This window comes from Leptodactylus fuscus, chromosome 1 (assembly GCF_031893055.1).
Source record: "Leptodactylus fuscus isolate aLepFus1 chromosome 1, aLepFus1.hap2, whole genome shotgun sequence".
NCBI lineage: Eukaryota > Metazoa > Chordata > Amphibia > Anura > Leptodactylidae > Leptodactylus > Leptodactylus fuscus.
In genome coordinates, this window is record NC_134265.1 from 1705280 (window position 1) to 1732474 (window position 27195).

Consider the following 27195-nt stretch of genomic DNA (forward strand, 5'->3'; position numbering starts at 1 on the left):
ATGGGATAACAGTACGGTTCATAACTGGTAGATGTGTATGGATTTATGTCTCACGCTCTACAGATCAGGTCTAAGAAGGTGAATGTGCATGGATGAGAACCTCACATCCTCAAGATGGCTTCTCAGTAGGTTGTTTGACTGGTGTTTGTACATAATTGAGTGTCTCACATCCTATAGATGAGCTCTCAGTAGGTTTTATAACTGGCAGATGTGCATGGATGACATTCGCCATATGGGGTCTTAGTGGAACCATAACAGGTGGATGCCCAGATGAGCATCTCACATTCTCCAGATGGGCCAGATCCTTCTGGTGTTCGCTGCTCACAGGCCAGATCCTTCTGGTGTTCACTGCTCACAGGCCAGATCCTTCTGGTGGTCGCTGCTCACAGGACAGATCCTTCTGGTGGTCGCTGCTCACAGGACAGATCCTTCTGGTGGTCGCTGCTCACAGGACAGATCCTTCTGGTGGTCGCTGCTCACAGGAGGACAGATACTTCTGGTGTTCGCTGCTCATAGGAGGACAGATACTTCTGGTGTTCGCTGCACACAGGACAGATCCTTCTGGTGTTCGCTGCTCACAGGACAGATCCTTCTGGTGTTCGCTGCTCTCAGGACAGAGCCTTCTGGTGTTCGCTGCTCTCAGGACAGATCCTTCTGGTGGTCGCTGCTCACAGGAGGACAGATACTTCTGGTGTTCGCTGCTCATAGGAGGACAGATACTTCTGGTGTTCGCTGCTCACAGGACAGATCCTTCTGGTGTTCGCTGCTCTCAGGACAGATCCTTCTGGTGGTCGCTGCTCACAGGAGGACAGATACTTCTGGTGTTCGCTGCTCATAGGAGGACAGATACTTCTGGTGTTCGCTGCTCACAGGACAGATCCTTCTGGTGTTCGCTGCTCTCAGGACAGAGCCTTCTGGTGTTCGCTGCTCACAGGACAGATCCTTCTGGTGTTCGCTTCTCTCAGGACAGAGCCTTCTGGTGTTCGCTGCTCACAGGACAGATCCTTCTGGTGGTCGCTACTTACAGGACAGAGCCTTCTGGTGTTCGCTGCTCACAGGACAGATCCTTCTGGTGGTCGCTGCTCACAAGACAGATCCTTCTGGTGTTCGCTGCTCTCAGGACAGATCCTTCTGGTGGTCGCTGCTCACAGGACAGATCCTTCTGGTGGTCACTGCTCACAGGACAGATCCTTCTGGTAGTCGCTGCTCACAGGACAGATCCTTCTGGTGGTCGCTGCTCACAAGACAGATCCTTCTGGTGTTCGCTGCTCTCAGGACAGAGCCTTCTGGTGTTCGCTGCTCTCAGGACAGAGCCTTCTGGTGTTCGCTGCTCTCAGGACAGATCCTTCTGGTGTTCGCTGCTCACAGGACAGATCCTTCTGGTGTTCGCTGCTCACAGGACAGATCCTTCTGGTGTTCGCTGCTCACAGGACAGATCCTTCTGGTGGTCGCTGCTCACAGGACAGATCCTTCTGGTGGTCGCTGCTCACAAGACAGATCCTTCTGGTGTTCGCTGCTCACAGGACAGATCCTTCTGGTGTTCGCTGCTCACAGGACAGATCCTTCTGGTGTTCGCTGCTCACAGGACAGATCCTTCTGGTGGTCGCTGCTCACAGGACAGATCCTTCTGGTGGTCACTGCTCACAGGACAGATCCTTCTGGTGTTCGCTGCTCACAGGACAGATCCTTCTGGTGTTCGCTGCTCACAGGACAGATCCTTCTGGTGGTCGCTACTTACAGGACAGATCCTTCTGGTGGTCACTGCTCACAGGACAGATCCTTCTGGTGGTCACTGCTCACAGGACAGATCCTTCTGGTGTTTGCTGCTCTCAGGACAGATCCTTCTGGTGGTCGCTGATCACAGGACAGATCCTTCTGGTGGTCGCTGCTCTCAGGACAGATCCTTCTGGTGGTCGCTGATCACAGGACAGATCCTTCTGGTGTTCGCTGCTCACAGGACAGATCCTTCTGGTGGTCACTGCTCACAGGACAGATCCTTCTGGTGGTCACTACTTACAGGACAGATCCTTCTGGTATTCACTGCTCTCAGGACAGATCCTTCTGGTGTTCACTACTTACAGGACAGATCCTTCTGGGGATCAGTAATCACAATACATTCTAGGTCTTCAATGAAGATCCTCGTTTTGTTTGGATGCCTCCTTGTATTCACCAATATATACTTATATTGCATACCCACATAAATTATTAGTGATCTACTTGCCTGCCTTTCCAACTCTGGTACCCACTATATCCCCTGCCATATCCCTCTTCCTTGATCATCTTTCCGCTACAGATCCTACTTGGATGTCATTTACCCCATCACAGTTGCCTCCTCCCTATTGTTACCCAGTTCTCCATGGATGTCACAAACACAGATTTTATAACATCTTCCATCTTCTTCTTCTCTATCATGTAACACAAGGACATCGGTCCAGACAATGAGACCATTCACTGCTCACACCTACGACGGATTTATAGATGTGCGAGACAATAGGACTCTGTGCGGGGAGTGAATGTCAAACACCATCCTCTGCATTAACTCCCTGCGACCTCGGAAAGTCCTTCTAAGGATACTTGTATGTAGGTGAGGAGCACCAGCGATAAACACACCAAGACAACATCACGTCCTCACATGTGGCTCAACGTCTACCAACTGCAAACCAGACCACTATCTAATGGTATAAATATCCATCATAAATGGCAAAGGGAAAGACAAGGCACAAACCCGAAAAACACGAGGCACAGAATTGTGGCAAGTATAACATTAAGTGCAGACTAAGATCACATGAAGCTCAAGTCTATAAGAACAAGGACCTGTCTACTATCATGAGGATCAGGTCTGTACCGTCTAGGACAGGTCTATCTGCATGAGGATCAGGTCTGTACCGTCTAGGACAGGTCTATCTGCATGAGGATCAGGTCTGTACCGTCTAGGACAGGTCTATCTGCATGAGGATCAGGTCTGTACCGTCTAGGACAGGTCTATCTGCATGAGGATCAGGTCAGTAACATCTAGGACAGGTCTATCTGCATGAGGATCAGGTCAGTAACATCTAGGACAGGTCTATCGCCATGAGGATCAGGTCTGTAACATCTAGGACAGGTCTATCTGCATGAGGATCAGGTCAGTAACATCTAGGACAGGTCTATCAGCATGGGGGACAGGTCTGTAACATCTAGGACAGGTCTATCTGCATGAGGATCAGGTCAGTAACATCTAGGACAGGTCTATCTGCATGAGGATCAGGTCAGTTCCGTCTAGGACAGGTCTATCTGCATGAGGACAGGTCTGTAACATCTAGGACAGGTCTATCTGCATGAGGATCAGGTCAGTAACATCTAGGACAGGTCTATCTGCATGAGGATCAGGTCAGTAACATCTAGGACAGGTCTATCAGCATGAGGATCAGGTCAGTAACATCTAGGACAGGTCTATCTGCATGAGGATCAGGTCAGTAACATCTAGGACAGGTCTATCAGCATGAGGATCAGGTCAGTAACATCTAGGACAGGTCTATCTGCATGAGGATCAGGTCAGTAACATCTAGGACAGGTCTATCAGCATGAGGATCAGGTCAGTAACATCTAGGACAGGTCTATCAGCATGAGGATCAGGTCAGTAACATCTAGGACAGGTCTATCTGCATGAGGATCAGGTCAGTTCCGTCTAGGACAGGTCTATCTGCATGAGGATCAGGTCAGTAACATCTAGGACAGGTCTATCTGCATGAGGACAGGTCAGTAACATCCAGGACAGGTCTATCAGCATGAGGATCAGGTCAGTAACATCTAGGACAGGTCTATCTGCATGAGGATCAGGTCAGTAACATCTAGGACAGGTCTATCTGCATGAGGACAGGTCTGTAACATCTAGGACAGGTCTATCAGCATGAGGGACAGGTCTGTAACATCTAGGACAGGTCTATCTGCATGAGGGACAGGTCTGTAACATCTAGGACAGGTCTATCAGCATGAGGACAGGTCTGTAACATCTAGGACAGGTCTATCAGCATGAGGACAGGTCTGTAACATCTAGGACAGGTCTATCAGCATGAGGACAGGTCAGTAACATCTAGGACATGTCTATCTGCATGAGGACAGGTCTGTAACATCTAGGACAGGTCTATCAGCATGAGGACAGGTCTGTAACATCTAGGACAGGTCTATCAGCATGAGGACAGGTCTATCAGCATGAGGATCAGGTCTGTAACATCTAGGACAGGTCTATCTCCATGAGGATCAGGTCAGTAACATCTAGGACAGGTCTATCAGCATGAGGATCAGGTCAGTAACATCTAGGACAGGTCTATCAGCATGAGGATCAGGTCTGTAACATATAGGACAGGTCTATCTCCATGAGGATCAGGTCAGTAACATCTAGGACAGGTCTATCAGCATGAGGATCAGGTCAGTAACGTCCAGGACAGGTCTATCTCCATGAGGATCAGGTCAGTAACATCTAGGACAGGTCTATCAGCATGAGGACAGGTCTGTAACATCTAGGACAGGTCTATCAGCATGAGGGACAGGTCTGTAACATCCAGGACAGGTCTATCAGCATGAGGATCAGGTCAGTAACATCTAGGACAGGTCTATCAGCATGGGGGACAGGTCTGTAACGTCCAGGACAGGTCTATCTCCATGAGGATCAGGTCAGTAACGTCCAGGACAGGTCTATCTCCATGAGGATCAGGTCAGTAACATCTAGGACAGGTCTATCAGCATGAGGACAGGTCTGTAACATCTAGGACAGGTCTATCAGCATGAGGATCAGGTCTGTAACATCTAGGACAGGTCTATCAGCATGAGGATCAGGTCTGTAACATCTAGGACAGGTCTATCAGCATGAGGCTCAGGTCAGTAATGTCTAGGACAGGTCTATTAGCATGAGGATCAGGTCAGTAACATCTAGGATAGGTCTATCTCCATGAGGATCAGGTCAGTAATATCTAGGACTGGTCTATCTGCATGAGGATCAGGTCAGTAACATCTAGGACAGGTCTATCTCCATGAGGATCAGGTCAGTAACATCTAGGACAGGTCTATCAGCATGAGGACAGGTCAGTAACATCTAGGACAGGTCTATCTGCATGAGGACAGGTCTGTAACATCTAGGACAGGTCTATCAGCATGAGGCTCAGGTCAGTAACATCTAGGACTGGTCTATCTGCATGAGGATCAGGTCAGTAACATCTAGGACAGGTCTATCTGCATGAGGACAGGTCTGTAACATCTAGGACAGGTCTATCAGCATGAGGATCAGGTCAGTAACATCTAGGACAGGTCTATCTGCATGAGGACAGGTCTGTAACATCTAGGACAGGTCTATCAGCATGAGGATCAGGTCAGTAACATCTAGGACAGGTCTATCTCCATGAGGATCAGGTCAGTAACATCTAGGATAGGTCTATCAGCATGAGTATCAGGTCAGTAACATCTAGGACAGGTTTATCTGCATGAGGATCAGGTCAGTAACATCTAGGATAGGTCTATCTGCACAAGGATCAGGTCTGTAACATCTAGGACAGGTCTATCAGCATGAGGCTCAGGTCAGTAACATCTAGGACTGGTCTATCTGCATGAGGATCAGGTCAGTAACATCTAGGACAGGTCTATCTCCATGAGGATCAGGTCAGTAACATCTAGGACAGGTCTATCAGCATGAGGACAGGTCAGTAACATCTAGGACAGGTCTATCTGCATGAGGACAGGTCAGTAACATCTAGGACAGGTCTATCTGCATGAGGATCAGGTCTGTAACGTCCAGGACAGATCTTCTGGCGCGAGGCTCCATAAGAACCAGACATTCTGCTCATTTGTCATAGATAATTTTATTGAAACGTCTTAAATAAGCTTTGTATATATTACTCGCATTCTTTTTTGGGTACCATTTTCAAAATTATAATAAAATAAAAATCCGAAAAATAAAACACAAATCGGCAGTGCACGGTTACAAGATCAGGGGCCACAGGATTCGGGGGACAGAACAGAAATCTTTATTTACAGGGAGGGGGAATATTCAAAAAGAATTTTAAGGAAGGAAAAGCTGCAAAAATGTCAAAGATTCAAGAGCAAAAACATTGAGAATTATCAACAAAACGCGAGGTACAGAAGAGATGAAACGCTGAATTATCGAGAGCCCTTATAGTCAAAGGCAAAATCATCAGACGTCGGGAGCGGCTCAGTGTCCAGGGGGGCCTGGATCATTCCATGGCAGGGGGGAGATTGTTACACCCGCTTCAATGGGGACGTGTGGGGACTCAAGCCCTTGTTTCGGGAGAAGTGCTACAAATCTGCTAATTCTGTGTGAAAGAGTTAATGGGGGTCAATAAGCCTGTCGTCGGGGAAATCTGAGCAGAGCTTCTGGGGGGCCTGGGGTATCGGGGTACACCAGGAATGGCTGATTGCATAGAAGGGGGAGGGGAACCTCTCTGTCTGCCACGAATATTGCTCTCGAGAGACATTTCTATAGACCCATCCATGATGGCGGAGATGTCTAGAGTAGTGAACGGAAACCCAACGAGTCTGCAACAATAAATATCAGGGCTGGACTCCTATCCAAACATAAAGGTGACAGAAAGTTCTAGAGAGTGCCCTGCGCTGTGTGTGGGGGGCGAAGGGAGTCAGTGTCATACACATTGAGGTAGTGTAAAGCAATGTGAGCCAGATGTATGGGTGAGGGGTGTAAAAAGCGTGAGGATGGAGGGGCACGGCACACGGGGGGTTAAGTGCTTAAATTCACCAAAAGTGTCAGTAGCAAAACCAGGAACAAGACGACAAAGTGCAGGTCACAGAAAAAGGACCGGTCATCACTGTCATCATCATCACCATCCAAGTCTTCCGTCTACGAGTTCAGTGACGGGACATAAAGTGCTTCACGCTGGGGACGGGAGGGGGCGACAGTAACGCGAGATAAAGTGCTTGCTTAGAGGGCAACACAGTGAAGAACCAAAAAAACGGGGATTGGACAGAAGATTGTCAGAAGTGATGGAGATCCTGGGAAAAAAACCCATTGCAGCCAGAGGTCTAATGGGGATCCCGGGAAAAGAACGCTCTGCAGCCAGAGGTCTAATGGGGATCTCGGGAAAAGAACGCTCTGCGGCCAGAGGTCTAATGGGGATCCCGGGAAAAGAACGCTCTGCAGCCAGAGGTCTAATGGGGATCCCGGGAAAAGAACACTCTGCAGCCAGAGGTCTAATGGGGATCCCGGGAAAAGAACGCTCTGCAGCCAGAGGTCTAATGGGGATCCCGGGAAAAGAACGCTCTGCAGCCAGAGGTCTAATAGGGATCCCGGGAAAAGAAGGCTCTGCAGCCAGAGGCCTAATGGGGATCCCGGGAAAAGAAGGCTCTGCAGCCAGAGGTCTAATGGGGATCCCGGGAAAAGAAGGCTCTGCAGCCAGAGGTCTAATGGGGATCCCGGGAAAAGAACGCTCTGCAGCCAGAGGTCTAATGGGGATCCCGGAAAAAGAACGCTATGCAGCCAGAGGTCTAATGGGGATCCCGGGAAAAGAACGCTCTGCAGCCAGAGGTCTAATGGGGATCCCGGGAAAAGAAGGCTCTGCAGCCAGAGGCCTAATGGGGATCCCGGGAAAAGAAGGCTCTGCAGCCAGAGGTCTAATGGGGATCCCGGGAAAAGAAGGCTCTGCAGCCAGAGGTCTAATGGGGATCCCGGGAAAAGAACGCTCTGCAGCCAGAGGTCTAATGGGGATCCCGGGAAAAGAACGCTCTGTAGCCAGAGGTCTAATGGGGATCCCGGGAAAAGAACGCTCTGCAGCCAGAGGTCTAATGGGGATCCCGGGAAAAGAACGCTCTGCAGCCAGAGGTCTAATGGGGATCCCGGGAAAAGAACGCTCTGCAGCCAGAGGTCTAATGGGGATCCTGGGAGATGCAACTGGTCTACTCTATCTTTTACGGGTCTTATACTCCAGTCACATGCAGAGCTGCATTCACATATTTACCTCTCTCCTGACGGCTCATACTTCCCTGACACTATCTAGTACAGTGTCTGTAATCCAGATTATCTGTTGCAGTGCATTTTGGGAGATGTAGTGTTTATAATAGGCATTGTACAGTAGTATAAGGAAGAAAGAAAACTCCCACTAAGTAATGCCCTGGAGGAGGATTACAGGATCTCAGCCCAGCCGCAGTATAAAGCATGGAGGATACATACATATACATTATACAGAGATGTGCCATGGAGCTGGGGTCACTCAAAGGACAGACACAGCCTTACATCAGTATCCCCACCCCCATCCTCAAAGGTGTCCCCATCATGTGCAGGCAGCACTGACCCCCCCACAGGTAGCAGCATAACCTACCTGTCCTGAGACACCCCCAGTGACACCTACCTCACACCAGTTCCCAATAAACCCACAAAAACATGGCTTCCTTCCGTAGGAGAGGAAAAGCCTTAAGATTTCTAAGAAATCCCATATAGCGAGCAAAGTTTCACATTTCCTTAGACCTTCATACTTCACTTGGGCTTTTCAACCACCAGTGTAACCTTTCCTGACCTGCAGACCATGTTGTACAAAGCAAACTGCTGCAGCACCCTCCAAGCTGGCTACTGCTGCACCGTACAAGGAGAGCTGCTGCATAGTACAAGATGATCTGTACAAGGAGAGCTGCTGCATAGTACAAGATGATCTGTACAAGGAGAGCTGCTGCATGCACAAGATGATCTGTACAAGGAGAGCTGCTGCATTATACAAGATGATCTGTACAAGGAGAGCTGCTGCATGCACAAGATGATCTGTACAAGGAGAGCTGCTGCATTATACAAGATGATCTGTACAAGGAGAGCTGCTGCATGCACAAGATGATCTGTACAAGGAGAGCTGCTGCATTATACAAGATGATCTGTACAAGGAGAGCTGCTGCATGCACAAGATGACCTGTACAAGGAGAGCTGCTGCATTATACAAGATGATCTGTACAAGGAGAGCTGCTGCATGCACAAGATGATCTGTACAAGGAGAGCTGCTGCATGCACAAGATTATCTGTACAAGGAGAGCTGCTGCATTATACAAGATGATCTGTACAAGGAGAGCTGCTGCATTATACAAGATGATCTGTACAAGGAGAGCTGCTGCATTATACAAGATGATCTGTACAAGGAGAGCTGCTGCATTATACAAGATGATCTGTACAAGGAGAGCTGCTGCATGCACAAGATGATCTGTACAAGGAGAGCTGCTGCATGCACAAGACGACCTGTACAAGGAGAGCTGCTGCATGCACAAGATTATCTGTACAAGGAGAGCTGCTGCATTATACAAGATGATCTGTACAAGGAGAGCTGCTGCATGCACAAGATGACCTGTACAAGGAGAGCTGCTGCATTATACAAGATGATCTGTACAAGGAGAGCTGCTGCATGCACAAGATGATCTGTACAAGGAGAGCTGCTGCATGCACAAGATGACCTGTACAAGGAGAGCTGCTGCACGCACAAGATGATCTGTACAAGGAGAGCTGCTGCATTATACAAGATGATCTGTACAAGGAGAGCTGCTGCATTATACAAGATGATCTGTACAAGGAGAGCTGCTGCATTATACAAGATGATCTGTACAAGGAGAGCTGCTGCATGCACAAGACGACCTGTACAAGGAGAGCTGCTGCATGCACAAGATCATCTGTACAAGGAGAGCTGCTGCATGCACAAGATGATCTGTACAAGGAGAGCTGCTGCATTATACAAGATGATCTGCACAAGGAGAGCTGCTGCATGCACAAGACGACCTGTACAAGGAGAGCTGCTGCATGCACAAGATTATCTGTACAAGGAGAGCTGCTGCATGCACAAGATGATCTGTACAAGGAGAGCTGCTGCATGCACAAGATTATCTGTACAAGGAGAGCTGCTGCATGCACAAGATGACCTGTACAAGGAGAGCTGCTGCATAGTACAAGATGATCTGTACAAGGAGAGCTGCTGCATTATACAAGATGATCTGTACAAGGAGAGCTGCTGCATTATACAAGATGATCTGTACAAGGAGAGCTGCTGCATTATACAAGATGATCTGTACAAGGAGAGCTGCTGCATTATACAAGATGATCTGCACAAGGAGAGCTGCTGCATTATACATGATGATCTGTACAAGGAGAGCTGCTGCATAGCACAAGATGACCTGTACAAGGAGAGCTGCTGCATAGTACAAGATGATCTGTACAAGGAGAGCTGCTGCATTATACAAGACGACTGTACAAGGAGAGCTGCTGCATAGCACAAGATGACCTGTACAAGGAGAGCTGCTGCAGCACTTTAAAAGGCGAGCTTCTGCATTATACAAGGTGATCTGTTGCTGCTTCATTGTACAAGATGACCTTTGCAGGATTATCAAAGCAAATTGCTGCAGCACCAAACAGGGCGAGCTACTTCTGCTCCGTACAACACGAGTTGCTCATGCACAGTATAAGACGAGCTGCTGCTATCATGTAGACAATGCCTGCAGAGTACTAGACAGGTTGCACTGGGCTCTTCCCCACTAGACGGCCATACTGTCACCACATGGAAATTGTGTTCTAGTCATTTTTAGGCATTTAGCTCATGGACCCGCACATGGCATGCCATTCATTCCGGCTATGACTGTGCAGACACGAGGACCTATAGTGTATCGGGTTGAGGAGTTGTGTCTCGGATCATGCTAGACCTAGATATACCCAGAGGACCCCCTAAATCATAGCCAAGCTTCTGCATCACAAGCGTATGACAATTCTTTGTACAATAAAACATTTTCCATAGTCTTCTCTCGTCTGCACCTGTTGTAGCTTAAGCCAAGTGCAGACTCTGAGTAAAGATGTGAAGCGAATGCAAGCCTTCGGGCAACTCCATGTTATGTAAACAAAGCCGCCGCCGCGTCGTGCCGCAACACACTTGGTGGCTTGGGTCTATGCACACCACTAAGTCTGTGCTTCTGGCAGCTTCCTACTGGGTCCTGGCCGGGGAGTGCTGAGCCTCGGCGCCGTGTGAATGAGTCCTCGGCTGGCCTCGCAGTTCAGGTTCTGGTAGCGGGATGTGTCTGGGGGTGACCTTCGACATACTGATATGAAACTAAATCCTCCCAGACAGCAGGCAGGGCAGGAAACCGTCTCCTCATGGTCCAGGACGGAACTGGAGGATGCATGGAGAGGAGCCATGCTACCACTCTCAGCACCTTCACAGCCGAGGCCGGGCAAACTGCCTTCCCATAAATTACCCTCTAGAGAGCCCATCGGATGTGGATTGAGCAGTCCAACCCATCGGATGGGCTTACTGCTGACCACATTGTTATTGTCCGAGAGGCTCAACCTATTTGGGACGCTTTGTGGCTCTAGTTGCCAAGTGCTGACTGGAGGGGAAGGGGAACGGGAAGACAAGGGTGTGGAAGATGATGAGGAGTGAGGAGGAGAAGAAGAAGCCAGAAGAGATCCATTGGTTTGTAGGCGCGGCAGTCTTCTGCAGAAAGTATTTTCTTCTGTGCTGTCAGGACTGCTTGAGCAATCCATTGGTTCCCCAGTCCCAGGGTGGTCCAGCTCGGGCTGACCCTCTGATGATGCGCCATTGGGTTTCCACTTTCTGTTCCAGTCTTTGGATCTCTCTTGAGATTTTAGGCCTCCTGGAGTAGAAAGATCCCCAGAGAAATGGTCATCCTTCCATTCATGGACACTGGTGGATGCATCTACAGTTTCTTGCCCCTTCAAGTCATTTTCTCCAGACGGTGGACTTCTCATGGTCTTGTCTCCATTACAGAGCAGGACCTTCCTCACTTCAGTAGGGTTCTCCTTCATGTAGTCTCTTAGTGTCTCGTTGACAACCTGGGGCTCACAATGCTGCGTTGTTCTCCATTCTGTACTGAAACGTTTAGTGCTGGTGTTTACAGTCCAGTCTTTGTCCAACAAAGGGCTGGAAATCCCATTTGACTGTAGATTTTGGGGAGACTTTTTGCCTACTGGCAGATTGTCGGGAGATTTTTCCGGGGGCAGAGAATCTGGGAAATCGTCTGGTAAGAAGCCATTTGTATCTCGGCCGTCCGGCATTGGCCAGACAGCGCTGCTCTCTCCTTTGTCTCGATGACCCCTTTGAACTGGCGTGGTGACAGGGCAAGGACTTCCTCGACGTATGATTTCAGGAGAGGAAGGAAGGGATCTGCATCGTCTCGGTCGCGCAACCAAATCAGAAAATTCACAATGGGTGTCCACTATGGGCTCAGGAGTTACCGGACTGCTCAGCTGGTAGGACAATGGTGGAGGGAGGTCAAAGGTTAGTGAGATCACAGATTTGCTTGGGGTGTCGTAGAGTTTGATTCTTCCACCTTTCAGATCTTCTCGTTGTGAGAAGGGATTGAAGCGGGCAGGAGTGTCGGGTAGTAAGTCTGTGTAGGGGCCACGAGATCGGAAAGCCAGCGGTGACTGAGGAGAGAACATGTCAGACTGGCTCCGGGACAAACGCTGGTCTGGTGGGGGAGGGAGATCCCAGGTCCGCTCCTGATTACCGGGGTCCTCGGAAGTTTTTCCTCCACCTGTGAGAAATAAAACCTTGTTATATGCTTAGATTAGACGGTGTTCATGGGCTGGGGCGGTTACTGAAGCCAGGAGATAAGAGTAGTCAAAGATTTCATTAGAAAAAGATGGTGGACACACATGGATGTTCCCTGCCACACCATACCCACGTGTAACACCCACAGATATAACAATGCCCCACCGGTATAACAATGCCCCAAATGTATAACAACTAGCCACCGGTATAACAACTAGCCACTGGTAAAAAAAAACTACCCACCGGTATAACAACGACCCACCGTTATAACAACGACCCACCGTTATAACAACACCCCACCGGTATAACTACGCCCCACCGGTATAACTACGCCCCACCGGTATAACTACGCCCCACCGGTATAACAACGCCCCACCGGTATAACAACTACCCACCGGTATAACAACTACTCACCGGTATAACAACGACCCACCAGTATAACAACTAGCCACCGGTAAAAAAAAACAACTATCCACCGGTATAACAACGACCCAACGGTATAACAACGACCTACCGGTATAAAAACGACCCGCCGGTATAACAACGACCCACCGGTATAACAACTAGCCACCGGTATAACAACTAGCCACCGGTATAACAACTAGCCACCGGTATAACAACTAGCCACCGGTATAACAAGGACCCACCGATATAACAACTAGCCACCGGTATAACAACTAGCCACCGGTATAACAACTATCCACCGGTATAACAACGACCCAACGGTATAACAACGACCTACCGGTATAAAAACGACCCGCCGGTATAACAACGACCCACCGGTATAACAACTATCCGCCGGTATAAAAACGACCCGCCGGTATAACAACTAGCCACCGGTATAACAACTAGCCACCGGTATAACAACTAGCCACCGGTATAACAAGGACCCACCGATATAACAACTAGCCACCGGTATAACAACTAGCCACCGGTATAACAACTAGCCACCGGTATAACAAGGACCCACCGATATAACAACGCCCCATCGGTATATCAACGACCCAACAGTATAAGAACGACCCAACAGTATAACAACGACCCAACAGTATAACAACGACCCACCGGTATAACAACTATCCACAGGTATGTTAGGCCATAGATCTCCAAATACTCACCACTTAATGGTGTTTCCAGCTCCAAAATATCTTTCTGGGGTGACATCGGGGTATCCATACTATCCAGGATGGCTTCAAGTCGCTGACTCACCTCACAGAAGGACGGCCTGGACTCCGGTGTGATCTACAGGCAAAAAGGAAACGTTTCACTCAAATTATTACAGGGAATTTCACTTCAACAGTAGCAGGTCACTACATGTATGAGAAGATAACCTGACCACAATAAGGACATCATGGCTGGTTATCAGGAGGACACTACATGTATGAGAAGATAACCTGACCACAATAAGGACATCATGGCTGGTTATCAGGAGGACACTACATGTATGAGAAGATAACCTGACCACAATAAGGACATCTTGGCTGGTTATCAGGAGGACACTACATGTATGAGAAGATAACCTGACCACAATAAGGACATCATGGCTGGTTATCAGGAGGACACTACATGTATGAGAAGATAACCTGACCACAATAAGGACATCATGGCTGGTTATCAGGAGGACACTACATGTATGAGAAGATAACCTGACCACAATAAGGACATCATGGCTGGTTATCAGGAGGTCACTACATGTATGAGAAGATAACCCGACCACAATAAGGACATCATGGCTGGTTATCAGGAGGTCACTACATGTATGAGAAGATAACCCGACCACAATAAGGACATCATGGCTGGTTATCAGGAGGACACTACATGTATGAGAAGATAACCTGACCCCTATAAGGACATCATGGCTGGTTATCAGGAGAGGACACTACAGGAATGAGAAGATAACCTGACCCCTATAAGGACATCATGGCTGGTTATCAGGAGGACACTACATGTATGAGAAGATAACCTGACCACAATAAGGACATCATGGCTGGTTATCAGGAGGATACTACATGTATGAGAAGATAACCTGACCACAATAAGGACATCTTGGCTGGTTATCAGGAGGACACTACATGTATGAGAAGATAACCTGACCACAATAAGGACATCATGGCTGGTTATCAGGAGGACACTACATGTATGAGAAGATAACCTGACCACAATAAGGACATCATGGCTGGTTATCAGGAGGACACTACATGTATGAGAAGATAACCTGACCACAATAAGGACATCATGGCTGGTTATCAGGAGGTCACTACATGTATGAGAAGATAACCCGACCACAATAAGGACATCATGGCTGGTTATCAGGAGGTCACTACATGTATGAGAAGATAACCCGACCACAATAAGGACATCATGGCTGGTTATCAGGAGGACACTACATGTATGAGAAGATAACCTGACCCCTATAAGGACATCATGGCTGGTTATCAGGAGAGGACACTACAGGAATGAGAAGATAACCTGACCCCTATAAGGACATCATGGCTGGTTATCAGGAGGTCACTACATGTATGAGAAGATAACCCGACCACAATAAGGACATCATAGCTGGTTATCAGGAGGACACTACATGTATGGGAAGATAACCCGACCACAATAAGGACATCATGGCTGTTATCAGGAGAGGACACTACATGTATGAGAAGATAACCTGACCACAATAAGGACATCGTGGCTGGTTATCAGGAGAGGACACTACATGTATGAGAAGATAATCTGACCACAATAAGGACATCATGGCTGGTTATCAGGAGGACACTACATGTATGAGAAGATAACCTGACCACAATAAGGACATCATGGCTGGTTATCAGGAGGACACTACATGTATGAGAAGATAACCCGACCACAATAAGGACATCATGGCTGGTTATCAGGAGGACACTACATGTATGGGAAGATAACCCGACCACAATAAGGACATCATGGCTGTTATCAGGAGGGAACACTACATGTATGAGAAGATAACCCGACCACAATAAGGACATCATGGCTGGTTATCAGGAGGACACTACATGTATGGGAAGATAACCCGACCACAATAAGGACATCATGGCTGGTTATCAGGAGAGGACACTACATGTATGAGAAGATAACCTGACCACAATAAGGACATCGTGGCTGGATATCAGGAGGGCACTACATGTATGAGAAGATAACCTGACCACAATAAGGACATCATGGCTGGTTATCAGGAGGACACTACATGTATGGGAAGATAACCCGACCACAATAAGGACATCATGGCTGTTATCAGGAGAGGACACTACATGTATGAGAAGATAACCTGACCACAATAAGGACATCATGGCTGGTTATCAGGAGGACACTACATGTATGAGAAGATAACCCGACCACAATAAGGACATCATGGCTGGTTATCAGGAGGACACTACATGTATGAGAAGATAACCCGACCACAATAAGGACATCATGGCTGGTTATCAGGAGGACACTACATGTATGAGAAGATAACCCGACCACAATAAGGACATCATGGCTGGTTATCAGGAGGGGACACTACATGTATGAGAAGATAACCTGACCACAATAAGGACATCATGGCTGGTTATCAGGAGGACACTACATGTATGAGAAGATAACCTGACCACAATAAGGACATCATGGCTGGTTATCAGGAGAGGACACTACATGTATGAGAAGATAACCCGACCACAATAAGGACATCATGGCTGGTTATCAGGAGGACACTACATGTATGAGAAGATAACCTGACCACAATAAGGACATCATGGCTGTTATCAGGAGAGGACACTACATGTATGAGAAGATAACCTGTCCACAATAAGGACATCATGGCTGTTATCAGGAGAGGACACTACATGTATGAGAAGATAACCCGACCACAATAAGGACATCATGGCTGGTTATCAGGAGGGGACACTACATGTATGAGAAGATAACCCGACCACAATAAGGACATCATGGCTGGTTATCAGGAGGACACTACTATTCTATATACTGAATATAGACCCTGATCTGACCAATGACATGACAGCACGTACTCGGCAGCAGTGGATCGCCAGCTGTAGGAAGGCAGGCGGGCAGTCAGAAGGGACCATCTCCCGGAACGACGTGATATCCAAACCAAAGTCCTGCAGAAATCAGAGCAGTAAATAAGAGAGGACACGATACCCCGATGTACAGGAGAGGACACACAGAACTATGGGAAGTACCAAGATGTCTACAAGAGGGACATGTCCTACAGGAGGAGCAGAGGTAACACTCAGTGCCGGTCCCCGGAGCCTCAGGGGACGTAAACACATGTGACATCGGTGACACCTACACACCAGTCACATGACCTCGGTATTTGCCTCCTACCATGTGACTCTTGGTCACGGCCACGTCTAATCAGGTTCGCGCTGAAGACGTCATCGAGCTTTGACCATAAACAGCTACAACATCTACATGTAATACCCAAGTGTGAGCACTAGATGGCCCCCAGATCAAGAGGATCAGCGATGGGATCTGCCGGGATCTACTATTACATGTGTATAATACCGGCCTCACTGGAGGACTCAGCTCAGTGCGGGGCAGATAGTCGGGGTCTGGAGGACTCACCTCAGTGCGGGGCAGATAGTCGGGGTCTGGGGGACTCACCTCAGTGCGGGGCAGATAGTCGGGGTCTGGAGGACTCACCTCAGTGCGGGGCAGATAGTCGGGGTCTGGGGGACTCACCTCAGTGCGGGGCAGATAGTCGGGGTCTGGAGGACTCACCTCAGTGCGGGGCAGATAGTCGGGGTCTGGGGGACTCACCTCAGTGCGGGGCAGATAGTCGGGGTCTGGAGGACTCACCTCAGTGCGGGGCAGAAAGTCGGGGTCTGGAGGACTCACCTCAGTGCGGGGCAGATAGTCGGGGTCTGGAGGACTCACCTCAGTGCGGGGCAGAAAGTCGGGGTCTGCGGGAATCCGGGCGATTATCTCACATAATATGATTCCAAAGGCGAAGACGTCGGCCTGTAATTGGAGAGAAGGCGGTGTGAAGGGGCGGAGCCCAAATTATCCGGTACCACAAGTACCAGCAACCCCTGCTTACCTTCTCATTGTACACATCCCCCCGCAGGACTTCAGGGGCCATCCAGTAGGGGGAGCCAACCACCGAGAGCGGCTCCGTCTGACTGCAAGAGAGAGGGCCGGGGATGAGCAGAGCAGAACACAGTGCTGCAGAGCATCGCTCCTTACATGTAACTGTACTGTGCTGCAGAGCATCGCTCCTTACATGTAACTGTACTGTGCTGCAGTGCATCGCTCTTTACATGTAACTGTACTGTGCTGCAGAGCATCGCTCTATACATGTAACTGACATATAACTGTACTGTGCTGCAGAGCATCGCTCCTTACATGTAACTCTATTGTGCTGCAGTGCATCGCTCTTTACATGTAACTGACATATAACTGTACTGTGCTGCAGAGCATCACTCCTTACATGTAACTGACATAACTGTACTGTGCCGCAGAGCATCGCTCTATACATGTAACTGTACTGTGCTGCAGAGCATCGCTCTGTACATGTAACTGTACTGTGCTGCAGAGCATCGCTCTATACATGTTCTGACGATGAGTTGCACCAATACTTGCACAATGTCTCCTCCTCTAGCGCAGTCACATGACGCTGCGCTCTCACCTGCGATCCGGAATTTTTTCAGCCAAACCAAAATCTGCCACCACGCCGGTGTAGCCGCTGTCGTCGTAACGCACCAGGCAGTTCTAGGAGAGAGCAAATCAGTCAGGATCGGTACGGCGCGGGGTCGGCCGCTCACAGCAGCAGGGTCGTTACCTTGGAGGTGAGGTCACGGTGGAAGACACCCTTAGAGTGCAGGTAGCGCAGGCCCAGGGCGATGTCTCGGCTCAGCGTGACCCGCACGGACCAGGACAGGGGGTCCCCACTTTGCAGAAGCTGCTCCAGGTTACCACCATTAATGTACTGGAAGGAGAGGAGAGATGAGGGCGCCCCCTGCAGTCCTATGTAAATACCCCCAGAGGGGCTCCCCCTACATATTGAGAATTCACCCCCCTCATATCTGGTGAACGCCAATACACCCCTGGACTTACCTCTGTGAGGGCGTGAAGCTGCCCCTGCTGCACACACACACCCATAAACCTAGACAAGAGAAAGAAAGAAGGGTAAAAGCTCCGCCCACCACCGGGCGTAACTGCGTCACACAGAACATGGCCGACAGGACTAAACCGGGGCTGACCGGGGCGATCATAGAGGATCAACATATCCAAGGGCATGACAGAAAATTGGGGAAAAATGTAGAAAGAGGGTGACCTTTACCTCAGGAACCTTTACCTCAGGATATCGGGGTGATGGGGTAAAACATAGGATGAGGGCGACCTTTACCTCAGGATATCGGGGTAATGGGGTAAAACATAAGATGAGGGCGACCTTTACCTCAGGATATCGGGTGACGGGGTAAAACATAGGATGAGGGCGACCTTTACCTCAGGATATCAGGGTGATTGGGTAAAACATAAGATGAGGGCGACCTTTACCTCAGGATATCGGGGTGATGGGGTAAAACATAAGATGAGGGTGATCTTTACCTCAGGATATCGGGGTAATGGGGTAAAACATAAGATGAGGGCGACCTTTACCTCAGGATATCGGGGTGATGGGGTAAAACATAAGATGAGGACGACCTTTACCTCAGGATATCGGGGTGATGGGGTAAAACATAAGATGAGGGTGATCTTTACCTCAGGATATTAAAGTGACGGGGTAAAACATAAGATGAGGGCGACCTTTACCTCAGGATATCGGGGTGATGGGGTAAAACATAAGATGAGGGCGACCTTTACCTCAGGATATCGGGGTGATGGGGTAAAACATAAGATGAGGGCGACCTTTACCTCAGGATATCAGGGTGATGGGGTAAAACATAAGATGAGGGCGACCTTTACCTCAGGATATTGGGGTGATGGGGTAAAACATAAGATGAGGGCGACCTTTACCTCAGGATATTGGGGTGATGGGGTAAAACATAAGATGAGGGAGACCTTTACCTCAGGATATTGGGGTGATGGGGTAAAACATAAGATGAGGGCGACCTTTACCTCAGGATATTGGGGTGATGGGGTAAAACATAAGATGAGGGCGACCTTTACCTCAGGATATTGGGGTGATGGGGTAAAACATAAGATGAGGGCGACCTTTACCTCAGGATATCGGGGTGATGGGGTAAAACATAGGATGAGGGCGACCTTTACCTCAGGATATCGGGGTGATGGGGTAAAACATAAGATGAGGGCGACCTTTACCTCAGGATATCGGGGTGATGGGGTAAAACACAAGATGAGGGCTACCTTTACCTCAGAATATCGGGGTGATGGGGTAAAACATAAGATGAGGGCGACCTTTACCTCAGGATATCGGGGTGATGGGGTAAAACATAAGATGAGGGCGACCTTTACCTCAGGATATCGGGGTGATGGGGTAAAACATAGGATGAGGGCGATCTTTACCTCAGGATATCGGGGTGATGGGGTAAAACACAGGATGAGGGCGACCTTTACCTCAGAATATCGGGGTGATGGGGTAAAACATAAGATGAGGGCGACCTTTACCTCAGGATATCGGGGTGATGGGGTAAAACACAGGATGAGGGCGACCTTTACCTCAGGATATCGGGGTGATGGGGTAAAACATAAGATGAGGGAGACCTTTACCTCAGGATATCGGGGTGATGGGGTAAAACATAGGAGGAGAGCAACCTTTACCTCAGGATATCGGGGTGATGGGGTAAAACATAGGATGAGGGTGACCTTTACCTCAGGATATCGGGGTGATGGGGTAAAACACAAGATGAGGGCGACCTTTACCTCAGGATATCGGGGTGATGGGGTAAAACACAAGATGAGGGCGACCTTTACCTCAGAATATCGGGGTGATGGGGTAAAACATAAGATGAGCGCGACCTTTACCTCAGGATATCGGGGTGATGGGGTAAAACATAAGATGAGGGCGACCTTTACCTCAGGATATCGGGGTGATGGGGTAAAACATAAGATGAGGGAGACCTTTACCTCAGGATATCGGGGTGATGGGGTAAAACATAGGAGGAGAGCAACCTTTACCTCAGGATATCGGGGTGATGGGGTAAAACATAGGATGAGGGTGACCTTTACCTCAGGATATCAGGGTGATGGGGTAAAACACAGGATGAGGGCGACCTTTACCTCAGGATATCGGGGTGATGGGGTAAAACATAAGATGAGCGCGACCTTTACCTCAGGATATCGGGGTGATGGGGTAAAACATAAGATGAGGGCGACCTTTACCTCAGGATATCGGGGTGATGGGGTAAAACATAAGATGAGGGAGACCTTTACCTCAGGATATCGGGGTGATGGGGTAAAACATAGGAGGAGAGCAACCTTTACCTCAGGATATCGGGGTGATGGGGTAAAACATAGGATGAGGGTGACCTTTACCTCATTATATCGGGGTGATGGGGTAAAACATAGGATGAGGGTGATCTTTACCTCAGTATATCGGGATGATGGGGTAAAACATAGGATGAGGACGACCTTTACCTCAGGATATCGGGGTGATGGGGTAAAACATAGGATGAGGGTGACCTTTACTTCAGGATATCGGGGTGATGGGGTAAAACATAGGATGAGGGCGACCTTTACCTCAGGATATCGGGGTGATGGGGTAAAACATAGGAGGAGAGCAACCTTTACCTCAGGATATCGGGGTGATGGGGTAAAACATAGGAGGAGAGCAACCTTTACCTCAGGATATCGGGGTGATGGGGTAAAACATAGGAGGAGAGCAACCTTTACCTCAGGATATCGGGGTGATGGGGTAAAACATAGGATGAGGGCGACCTTTACCTCAGGATATTGGGGTGATGGGGTAAAACATAGGATGAGGGCGACCTTTACCTCAGGATATCGGGGTGATGGGGTAAAACATAGGATGACGACCTTTACCTCAGGATATCGGGGTGATGGGGTAAAACATAGGAGGAGAGCAACCTTTACCTCAGGATATCGGGGTGATGGGGTAAAACATAAGATAAGGGCGACCTTTACCTCAGGATATCGGGGTGATGGGGTAAAACATAAGATGAGGGCGACCTTTACCTCAGGATATCAGGGTGATGGGGTGAAACATAAGATGAGGGCGACCTTTACCTCAGGATATCGGGGTGATGGGGTAAAACATAAGATGAGGGAGACCTTTACCTCAGGATATCGGGGTGATGGGGTAAAACATAAGATGAGGGCGACCTTTACCTCAGGATATCAGGGTGATGGGGTAAAACATAAGATGAGGGTGATCTTTACCTCAGGATATCGGGGTGATGGGGTAAAACATAAGATGAGCGCGACCTTTACCTCAGGATATTAAAGTGACGGGGTAAAACATAGGATGAGGGCGACCTTTACCTCAGGATATCGGGGTGATGGGGTAAAACATAGGATGAGGGTGGTCTTTACCTCAGTATATCGGGATGATGGGGTAAAACATAGGATGAGGGCGACCTTTACCTCAGGATATCGAGGTGATGGGGTAAAACATAGGATGAGGGCGACCTTTACCTCAGTATATCAGGGTGATGGGGTAAAACATAGGATGAGGACGACCTTTACCTCAGGATATCGGGGTGATGGGGTAAAACACAGGATGAGGGCGACCTTTACCTCAGGATATCGAGGTGATGGGGTAAAACATAGGATGAGGGCGACCTTTACCTCAGGTTATCAGGGTGATGGGGTAAAACATAGGATGAGGGCGACCTTTACCTCAGGATATTAAAGTGACGGGGTAAAACATAAGATGAGGGTGACCTTTACCTCAGGATATCGGGGTGATGGGGTAAAACACAGGATGAGGGCGACCTTTACCTCAGGATATCGGGGTGATGGGGTAAAACATAGGATGAGGGCGACCTTTACCTCAGGATATCGGGGTGATGGGATAAAACATAGGATGAGGGCGACCTTTACCTCAGGATATCGGGGTGATGGGGTAAAACATAAGATGAGGACGACCTTTACCTCAGGATATCGGGGTGATGGGGTAAAACATATGATGAGGGTGATCTTTACCTCAGGATATCGGGGTGATGGGGTAAAACATAAGAGGAGGGCAACCTTTACCTCAGGATATCGGGGTGATGGGGTAAAACATAAGAGGAGGGCAACCTTTACCTCAGGATATCGGGGTGATGGGGTAAAACATAAGATGAGGGCGATCTTTACCTCAGGATATCGGGGTGATGGGGTAAAACATAAGATGAGGGCGACCTTTACCTCAGGATATCGGGGTGATGCGGTAAAACATAAGATGAGGGCGACCTTTACCTCAGGATATCGGGGTGATGCGGTAAAACATAAGATGAGGGAGACCTTTACCTCAGGATATCGGGGTGATGGGGTAAAACATAAGATGAGGGCGACCTTTACCTCAGGATATCAGGGTGATGGGGTAAAACATAAGATGAGGGTGATCTTTACCTCAGGATATCGGGGTGATGGGGTAAAACATAAGATGAGCGCGACCTTTACCTCAGGATATTAAAGTGACGGGGTAAAACATAGGATGAGGGCGACCTTTACCTCAGGATATCGGGGTGATGGGGTAAAACATAGGATGAGGGTGATCTTTACCTCAGTATATCGGGATGATGGGGTAAAACATAGGATGAGGGCGACCTTTACCTCAGGATATCGAGGTGATGGGGTAAAACATAGGATGAGGGCGACCTTTACCTCAGTATATCAGGGTGATGGGGTAAAACATAGGATGAGGACGACCTTTACCTCAGGATATCGGGGTGATGGGGTAAAACACAGGATGAGGGCGACCTTTACCTCAGGATATCGAGGTGATGGGGTAAAACATAGGATGAGGGCGACCTTTACCTCAGGTTATCAGGGTGATGGGGTAAAACATAAGATGAGGGCGACCTTTACCTCAGGATATCGGGGTGATGGGGTAAAACATAAGATGAGGGAGACCTTTACCTCAGGATATCGGGGTGATGGGGTAAAACATAGGAGGAGAGCAACCTTTACCTCAGGATATCGGGGTGATGGGGTAAAACATAGGATGAGGGTGACCTTTACCTCATTATATCGGGGTGATGGGGTAAAACATAGGATGAGGGTGATCTTTACCTCAGTATATCGGGATGATGGGGTAAAACATAGGATGAGGACGACCTTTACCTCAGGATATCGGGGTGATGGGGTAAAACATAGGATGAGGGTGACCTTTACTTCAGGATATCGGGGTGATGGGGTAAAACATAGGATGAGGGCGACCTTTACCTCAGGATATCGGGGTGATGGGGTAAAACATAGGAGGAGAGCAACCTTTACCTCAGGATATCGGGGTGATGGGGTAAAACATAGGAGGAGAGCAACCTTTACCTCAGGATATCGGGGTGATGGGGTAAAACATAGGAGGAGAGCAACCTTTACCTCAGGATATCGGGGTGATGGGGTAAAACATAGGATGAGGGCGACCTTTACCTCAGGATATTGGGGTGATGGGGTAAAACATAGGATGAGGGCGACCTTTACCTCAGGATATCGGGGTGATGGGGTAAAACATAGGATGAGGACGACCTTTACCTCAGGATATCGGGGTGATGGGGTAAAACATAGGAGGAGAGCAACCTTTACCTCAGGATATCGGGGTGATGGGGTAAAACATAAGATAAGGGCGACCTTTACCTCAGGATATCGGGGTGATGGGGTAAAACATAAGATGAGGGCGACCTTTACCTCAGGATATCAGGGTGATGGGGTGAAACATAAGATGAGGGCGACCTTTACCTCAGGATATCGGGGTGATGGGGTAAAACATAAGATGAGGGAGACCTTTACCTCAGGATATCGGGGTGATGGGGTAAAACATAAGATGAGGGCGACCTTTACCTCAGGATATCAGGGTGATGGGGTAAAACATAAGATGAGGGTGATCTTTACCTCAGGATATCGGGGTGATGGGGTAAAACATAAGATGAGGGCGACCTTTACCTCAGGATATCAGGGTGATGGGGTAAAACATAAGATGAGGGCGACCTTTACATCAGGATATCGGGGTGATGGAGTAAAACATAAGATGAGCGCGACCTTTACCTCAGGATATTAAAGTGACGGGGTAAAACATAGGATGAGGGCGACCTTTACCTCAGGATATCGGGGTGATGGGGTAAAACATAGGATGAGGGTGATCTTTACCTCAGTATATCGGGATGATGGGGTAAAACATAGGATGAGGGCGACCTTTACCTCAGGATATCGAGGTGATGGGGTAAAACATAGGATGAGGGCGACCTTTACCTCAGTATATCAGGGTGATGGGGTAAAACATAGGATGAGGACGACCTTTACCTCAGGATATCGGGGTGATGGGGTAAAACACAGGATGAGGGCGACCTTTACCTCAGGATATCGAGGTGATGGGGTAAAACATAGGATGAGGGCGACCTTTACCTCAGGTTATCAGGGTGATGGGGTAAAACATAGGATGAGGGCGACCTTTACCTCAGGATATTAAAGTGACGGGGTAAAACATAAGATGAGGGTGACCTTTACCTCAGGATATCGGGGTGATGGGGTAAAACACAGGATGAGGGCGACCTTTACCTCAGGATATCGGGGTGATGGGGTAAAACATAGGATGAGGGCGACCTTTACCTCAGGATATCGGGGTGATGGGATAAAACATAGGATGAGGGCGACCTTTACCTCAGGATATCGGGGTGATGGGGTAAAACATAAGATGAGGACGACCTTTACCTCAGGATATCGGGGTGATGGGGTAAAACATATGATGAGGGTGATCTTTACCTCAGGATATCGGGGTGATGGGGTAAAACATAAGAGGAGGGCAACCTTTACCTCAGGATATCGGGGTGATGGGGTAAAACATAAGAGGAGGGCAACCTTTACCTCAGGATATCGGGGTGATGGGGTAAAACATAAGATGAGGGCGACCTTTACCTCAGGATATTGGGGTGATGGGGTAAAACACAGGATGAGGGCGACCTTTACCTCAGGATATCGGGGTGATGGGGTAAAACATAAGATGAGGGTGACCTTTACCTCAGGATATCGGGGTGATGGGGTAAAACATAAGATGAGGGCGACCTTTACCTCAGGATATCGGGGTGATGGGGTAAAACATAAGATGAGGGCGACCTTTACCTCAGGATATCGGGGTGATGGGGTAAAACATAGGATGAGGGTGACCTTTACCTCAGGATATCGGGGTGATGGGGTAAAACATAGGATGAGGGTGACCTTTACCTCAGGATATTGGGGTGATGGGGTAAAACATAGGATGAGGGCGACCTTTACCTCAGGATATCGGGGTGATGGGGTAAAACATAGGATGAGGGCGACCTTTACCTCAGGATATCGGGGTGATGGGGTAAAACATAGGATGAGGGAGACCTTTACCTCAGGATATCGGGGTGATGGGGTAAAACATAAGATGAGGGTGACCTTTACCTCAGGATATCGGGGTGATGGGGTAAAACATAAGAGGAGGGCAACCTTTACCTCAGGATATCGGGGTGATGGGGTAAAACATAAGATGAGGGCGATCTTTACCTCAGGATATCGGGGTGATGGGGTAAAACATAAGATGAGGGCGACCTTTACCTCAGGATATCGGGGTGATGCGGTAAAACATAAGATGAGGGCGACCTTTACCTCAGGATATCGGGGTGATGCGGTAAAACATAAGATGAGGGCGACCTTTACCTCAGGATATTGGGGTGATGGGGTAAAACATAGGATGAGGGTGATCTTTACCTCAGGATATCGGGGTGACCTTTACCTCGGGATGATGGAGTCTTGGAGTAAACATAAGATGAGGGCGACCTTTACCTCGGGATATCGGGGTGATGGGGTAAAACATAAGATGAGGGCGACCTTTACCTCAGGATATCGGGGTGATGCGGTAAAACATAAGATGAGGGCGACCTTTACCTCAGGATATCGGGGTGATGGGGTAAAACATAGGATGAGGGTGACCTTTACCTCAGGATATCGGGGTGACCTTTACCTCGGGGTGATGGAGTCTTGGAGTAAACATAAGATGATATTCACCCCCGGAGATTTGGTTAATGGCGAATATGTGGAATGGGGGTGACATTTACCTCAGAACATTGTGATAATCAGGTAAAACATGGCATGAGGAGTATTGGGGACTGAGCATAGACGTTACCTCAGGATATTGGGGTGACACAGTCTGTTCATCAGCTGCACCTCTCGGAGCATGTTGGCACGGTTGCTCATCATCTTATTCATCTTCAGGACCATGATTTGGCCGGACTGGCGATGCCGAACCTGGAGACACCAAGACAAAGATCAGTCATCAGGACCTAATGTGAACCCCGCATATCCCTGTACAGCGCTCTGTGTCATCAACTGACCATCGACACAGCGACAACTATGGACTGAGAAGTCTGACCACTGGGCTGTCCAGCATACAATCACCTCTGCTGCTGGGAGCGCACAACCTCTGCTACTACTGGGAGCGCACAACCTCTGCTGCTGCTGGGAGCGCACAACCTCTGCTGCTACTGGGAGCGCACAACCTCTGCTGCTACTGGGAGCGCACAACCTCTGCTGCTACTGGGAGCGCACAACCTCTGCTGCTACTGGG

The 27195-nt window shown here is 48.8% G+C and overlaps 1 protein-coding gene and 1 long non-coding RNA gene across 5 annotated transcripts in view; one reads left to right on the forward strand and one right to left on the reverse strand.

The window, feature by feature from the left end:
• Window positions 1-3859: 3859 nt before the first annotated feature.
• On the forward strand, window positions 3860-4872 carry LOC142191409 (uncharacterized). Its single transcript, XR_012714982.1, has 3 exons — window positions 3860-3920; window positions 4182-4325; window positions 4734-4872. It is a non-coding gene; the product is annotated as an uncharacterized LOC142191409 (long non-coding RNA).
• Window positions 4873-10115: 5243 nt separating this feature from the next.
• LOC142197029 (dual specificity testis-specific protein kinase 1-like) overlaps window positions 10116-27195 on the reverse strand; it is a 61403-nt gene continuing 44323 nt past the window's right edge. The window contains exons 2-10 of one of the 4 annotated variants that reach the window (XM_075267074.1): window positions 26755-26876; window positions 18606-18654; window positions 18331-18477; window positions 18178-18260; window positions 17590-17671; window positions 17427-17510; window positions 16559-16648; window positions 13643-13766; window positions 10116-12507 (exon numbers count right to left, since the gene is read on the reverse strand). In XM_075267074.1, the coding sequence (XP_075123175.1) occupies window positions 10910-12507; window positions 13643-13766; window positions 16559-16648; window positions 17427-17510; window positions 17590-17671; window positions 18178-18260; window positions 18331-18477; window positions 18606-18654; window positions 26755-26876 (2379 nt within the window). In that variant the 3' untranslated portion in view covers window positions 10116-10909. Of the gene's footprint in view, window positions 12508-13642; window positions 13767-16558; window positions 16649-17114; window positions 17511-17589; window positions 17672-18177; window positions 18261-18330; window positions 18478-18605; window positions 18655-26754; window positions 26877-27195 lie in introns of all 4 variants that reach the window. The other 3 variants (XM_075267065.1, XM_075267055.1, XM_075267048.1) reach the window with 3 other exon arrangements.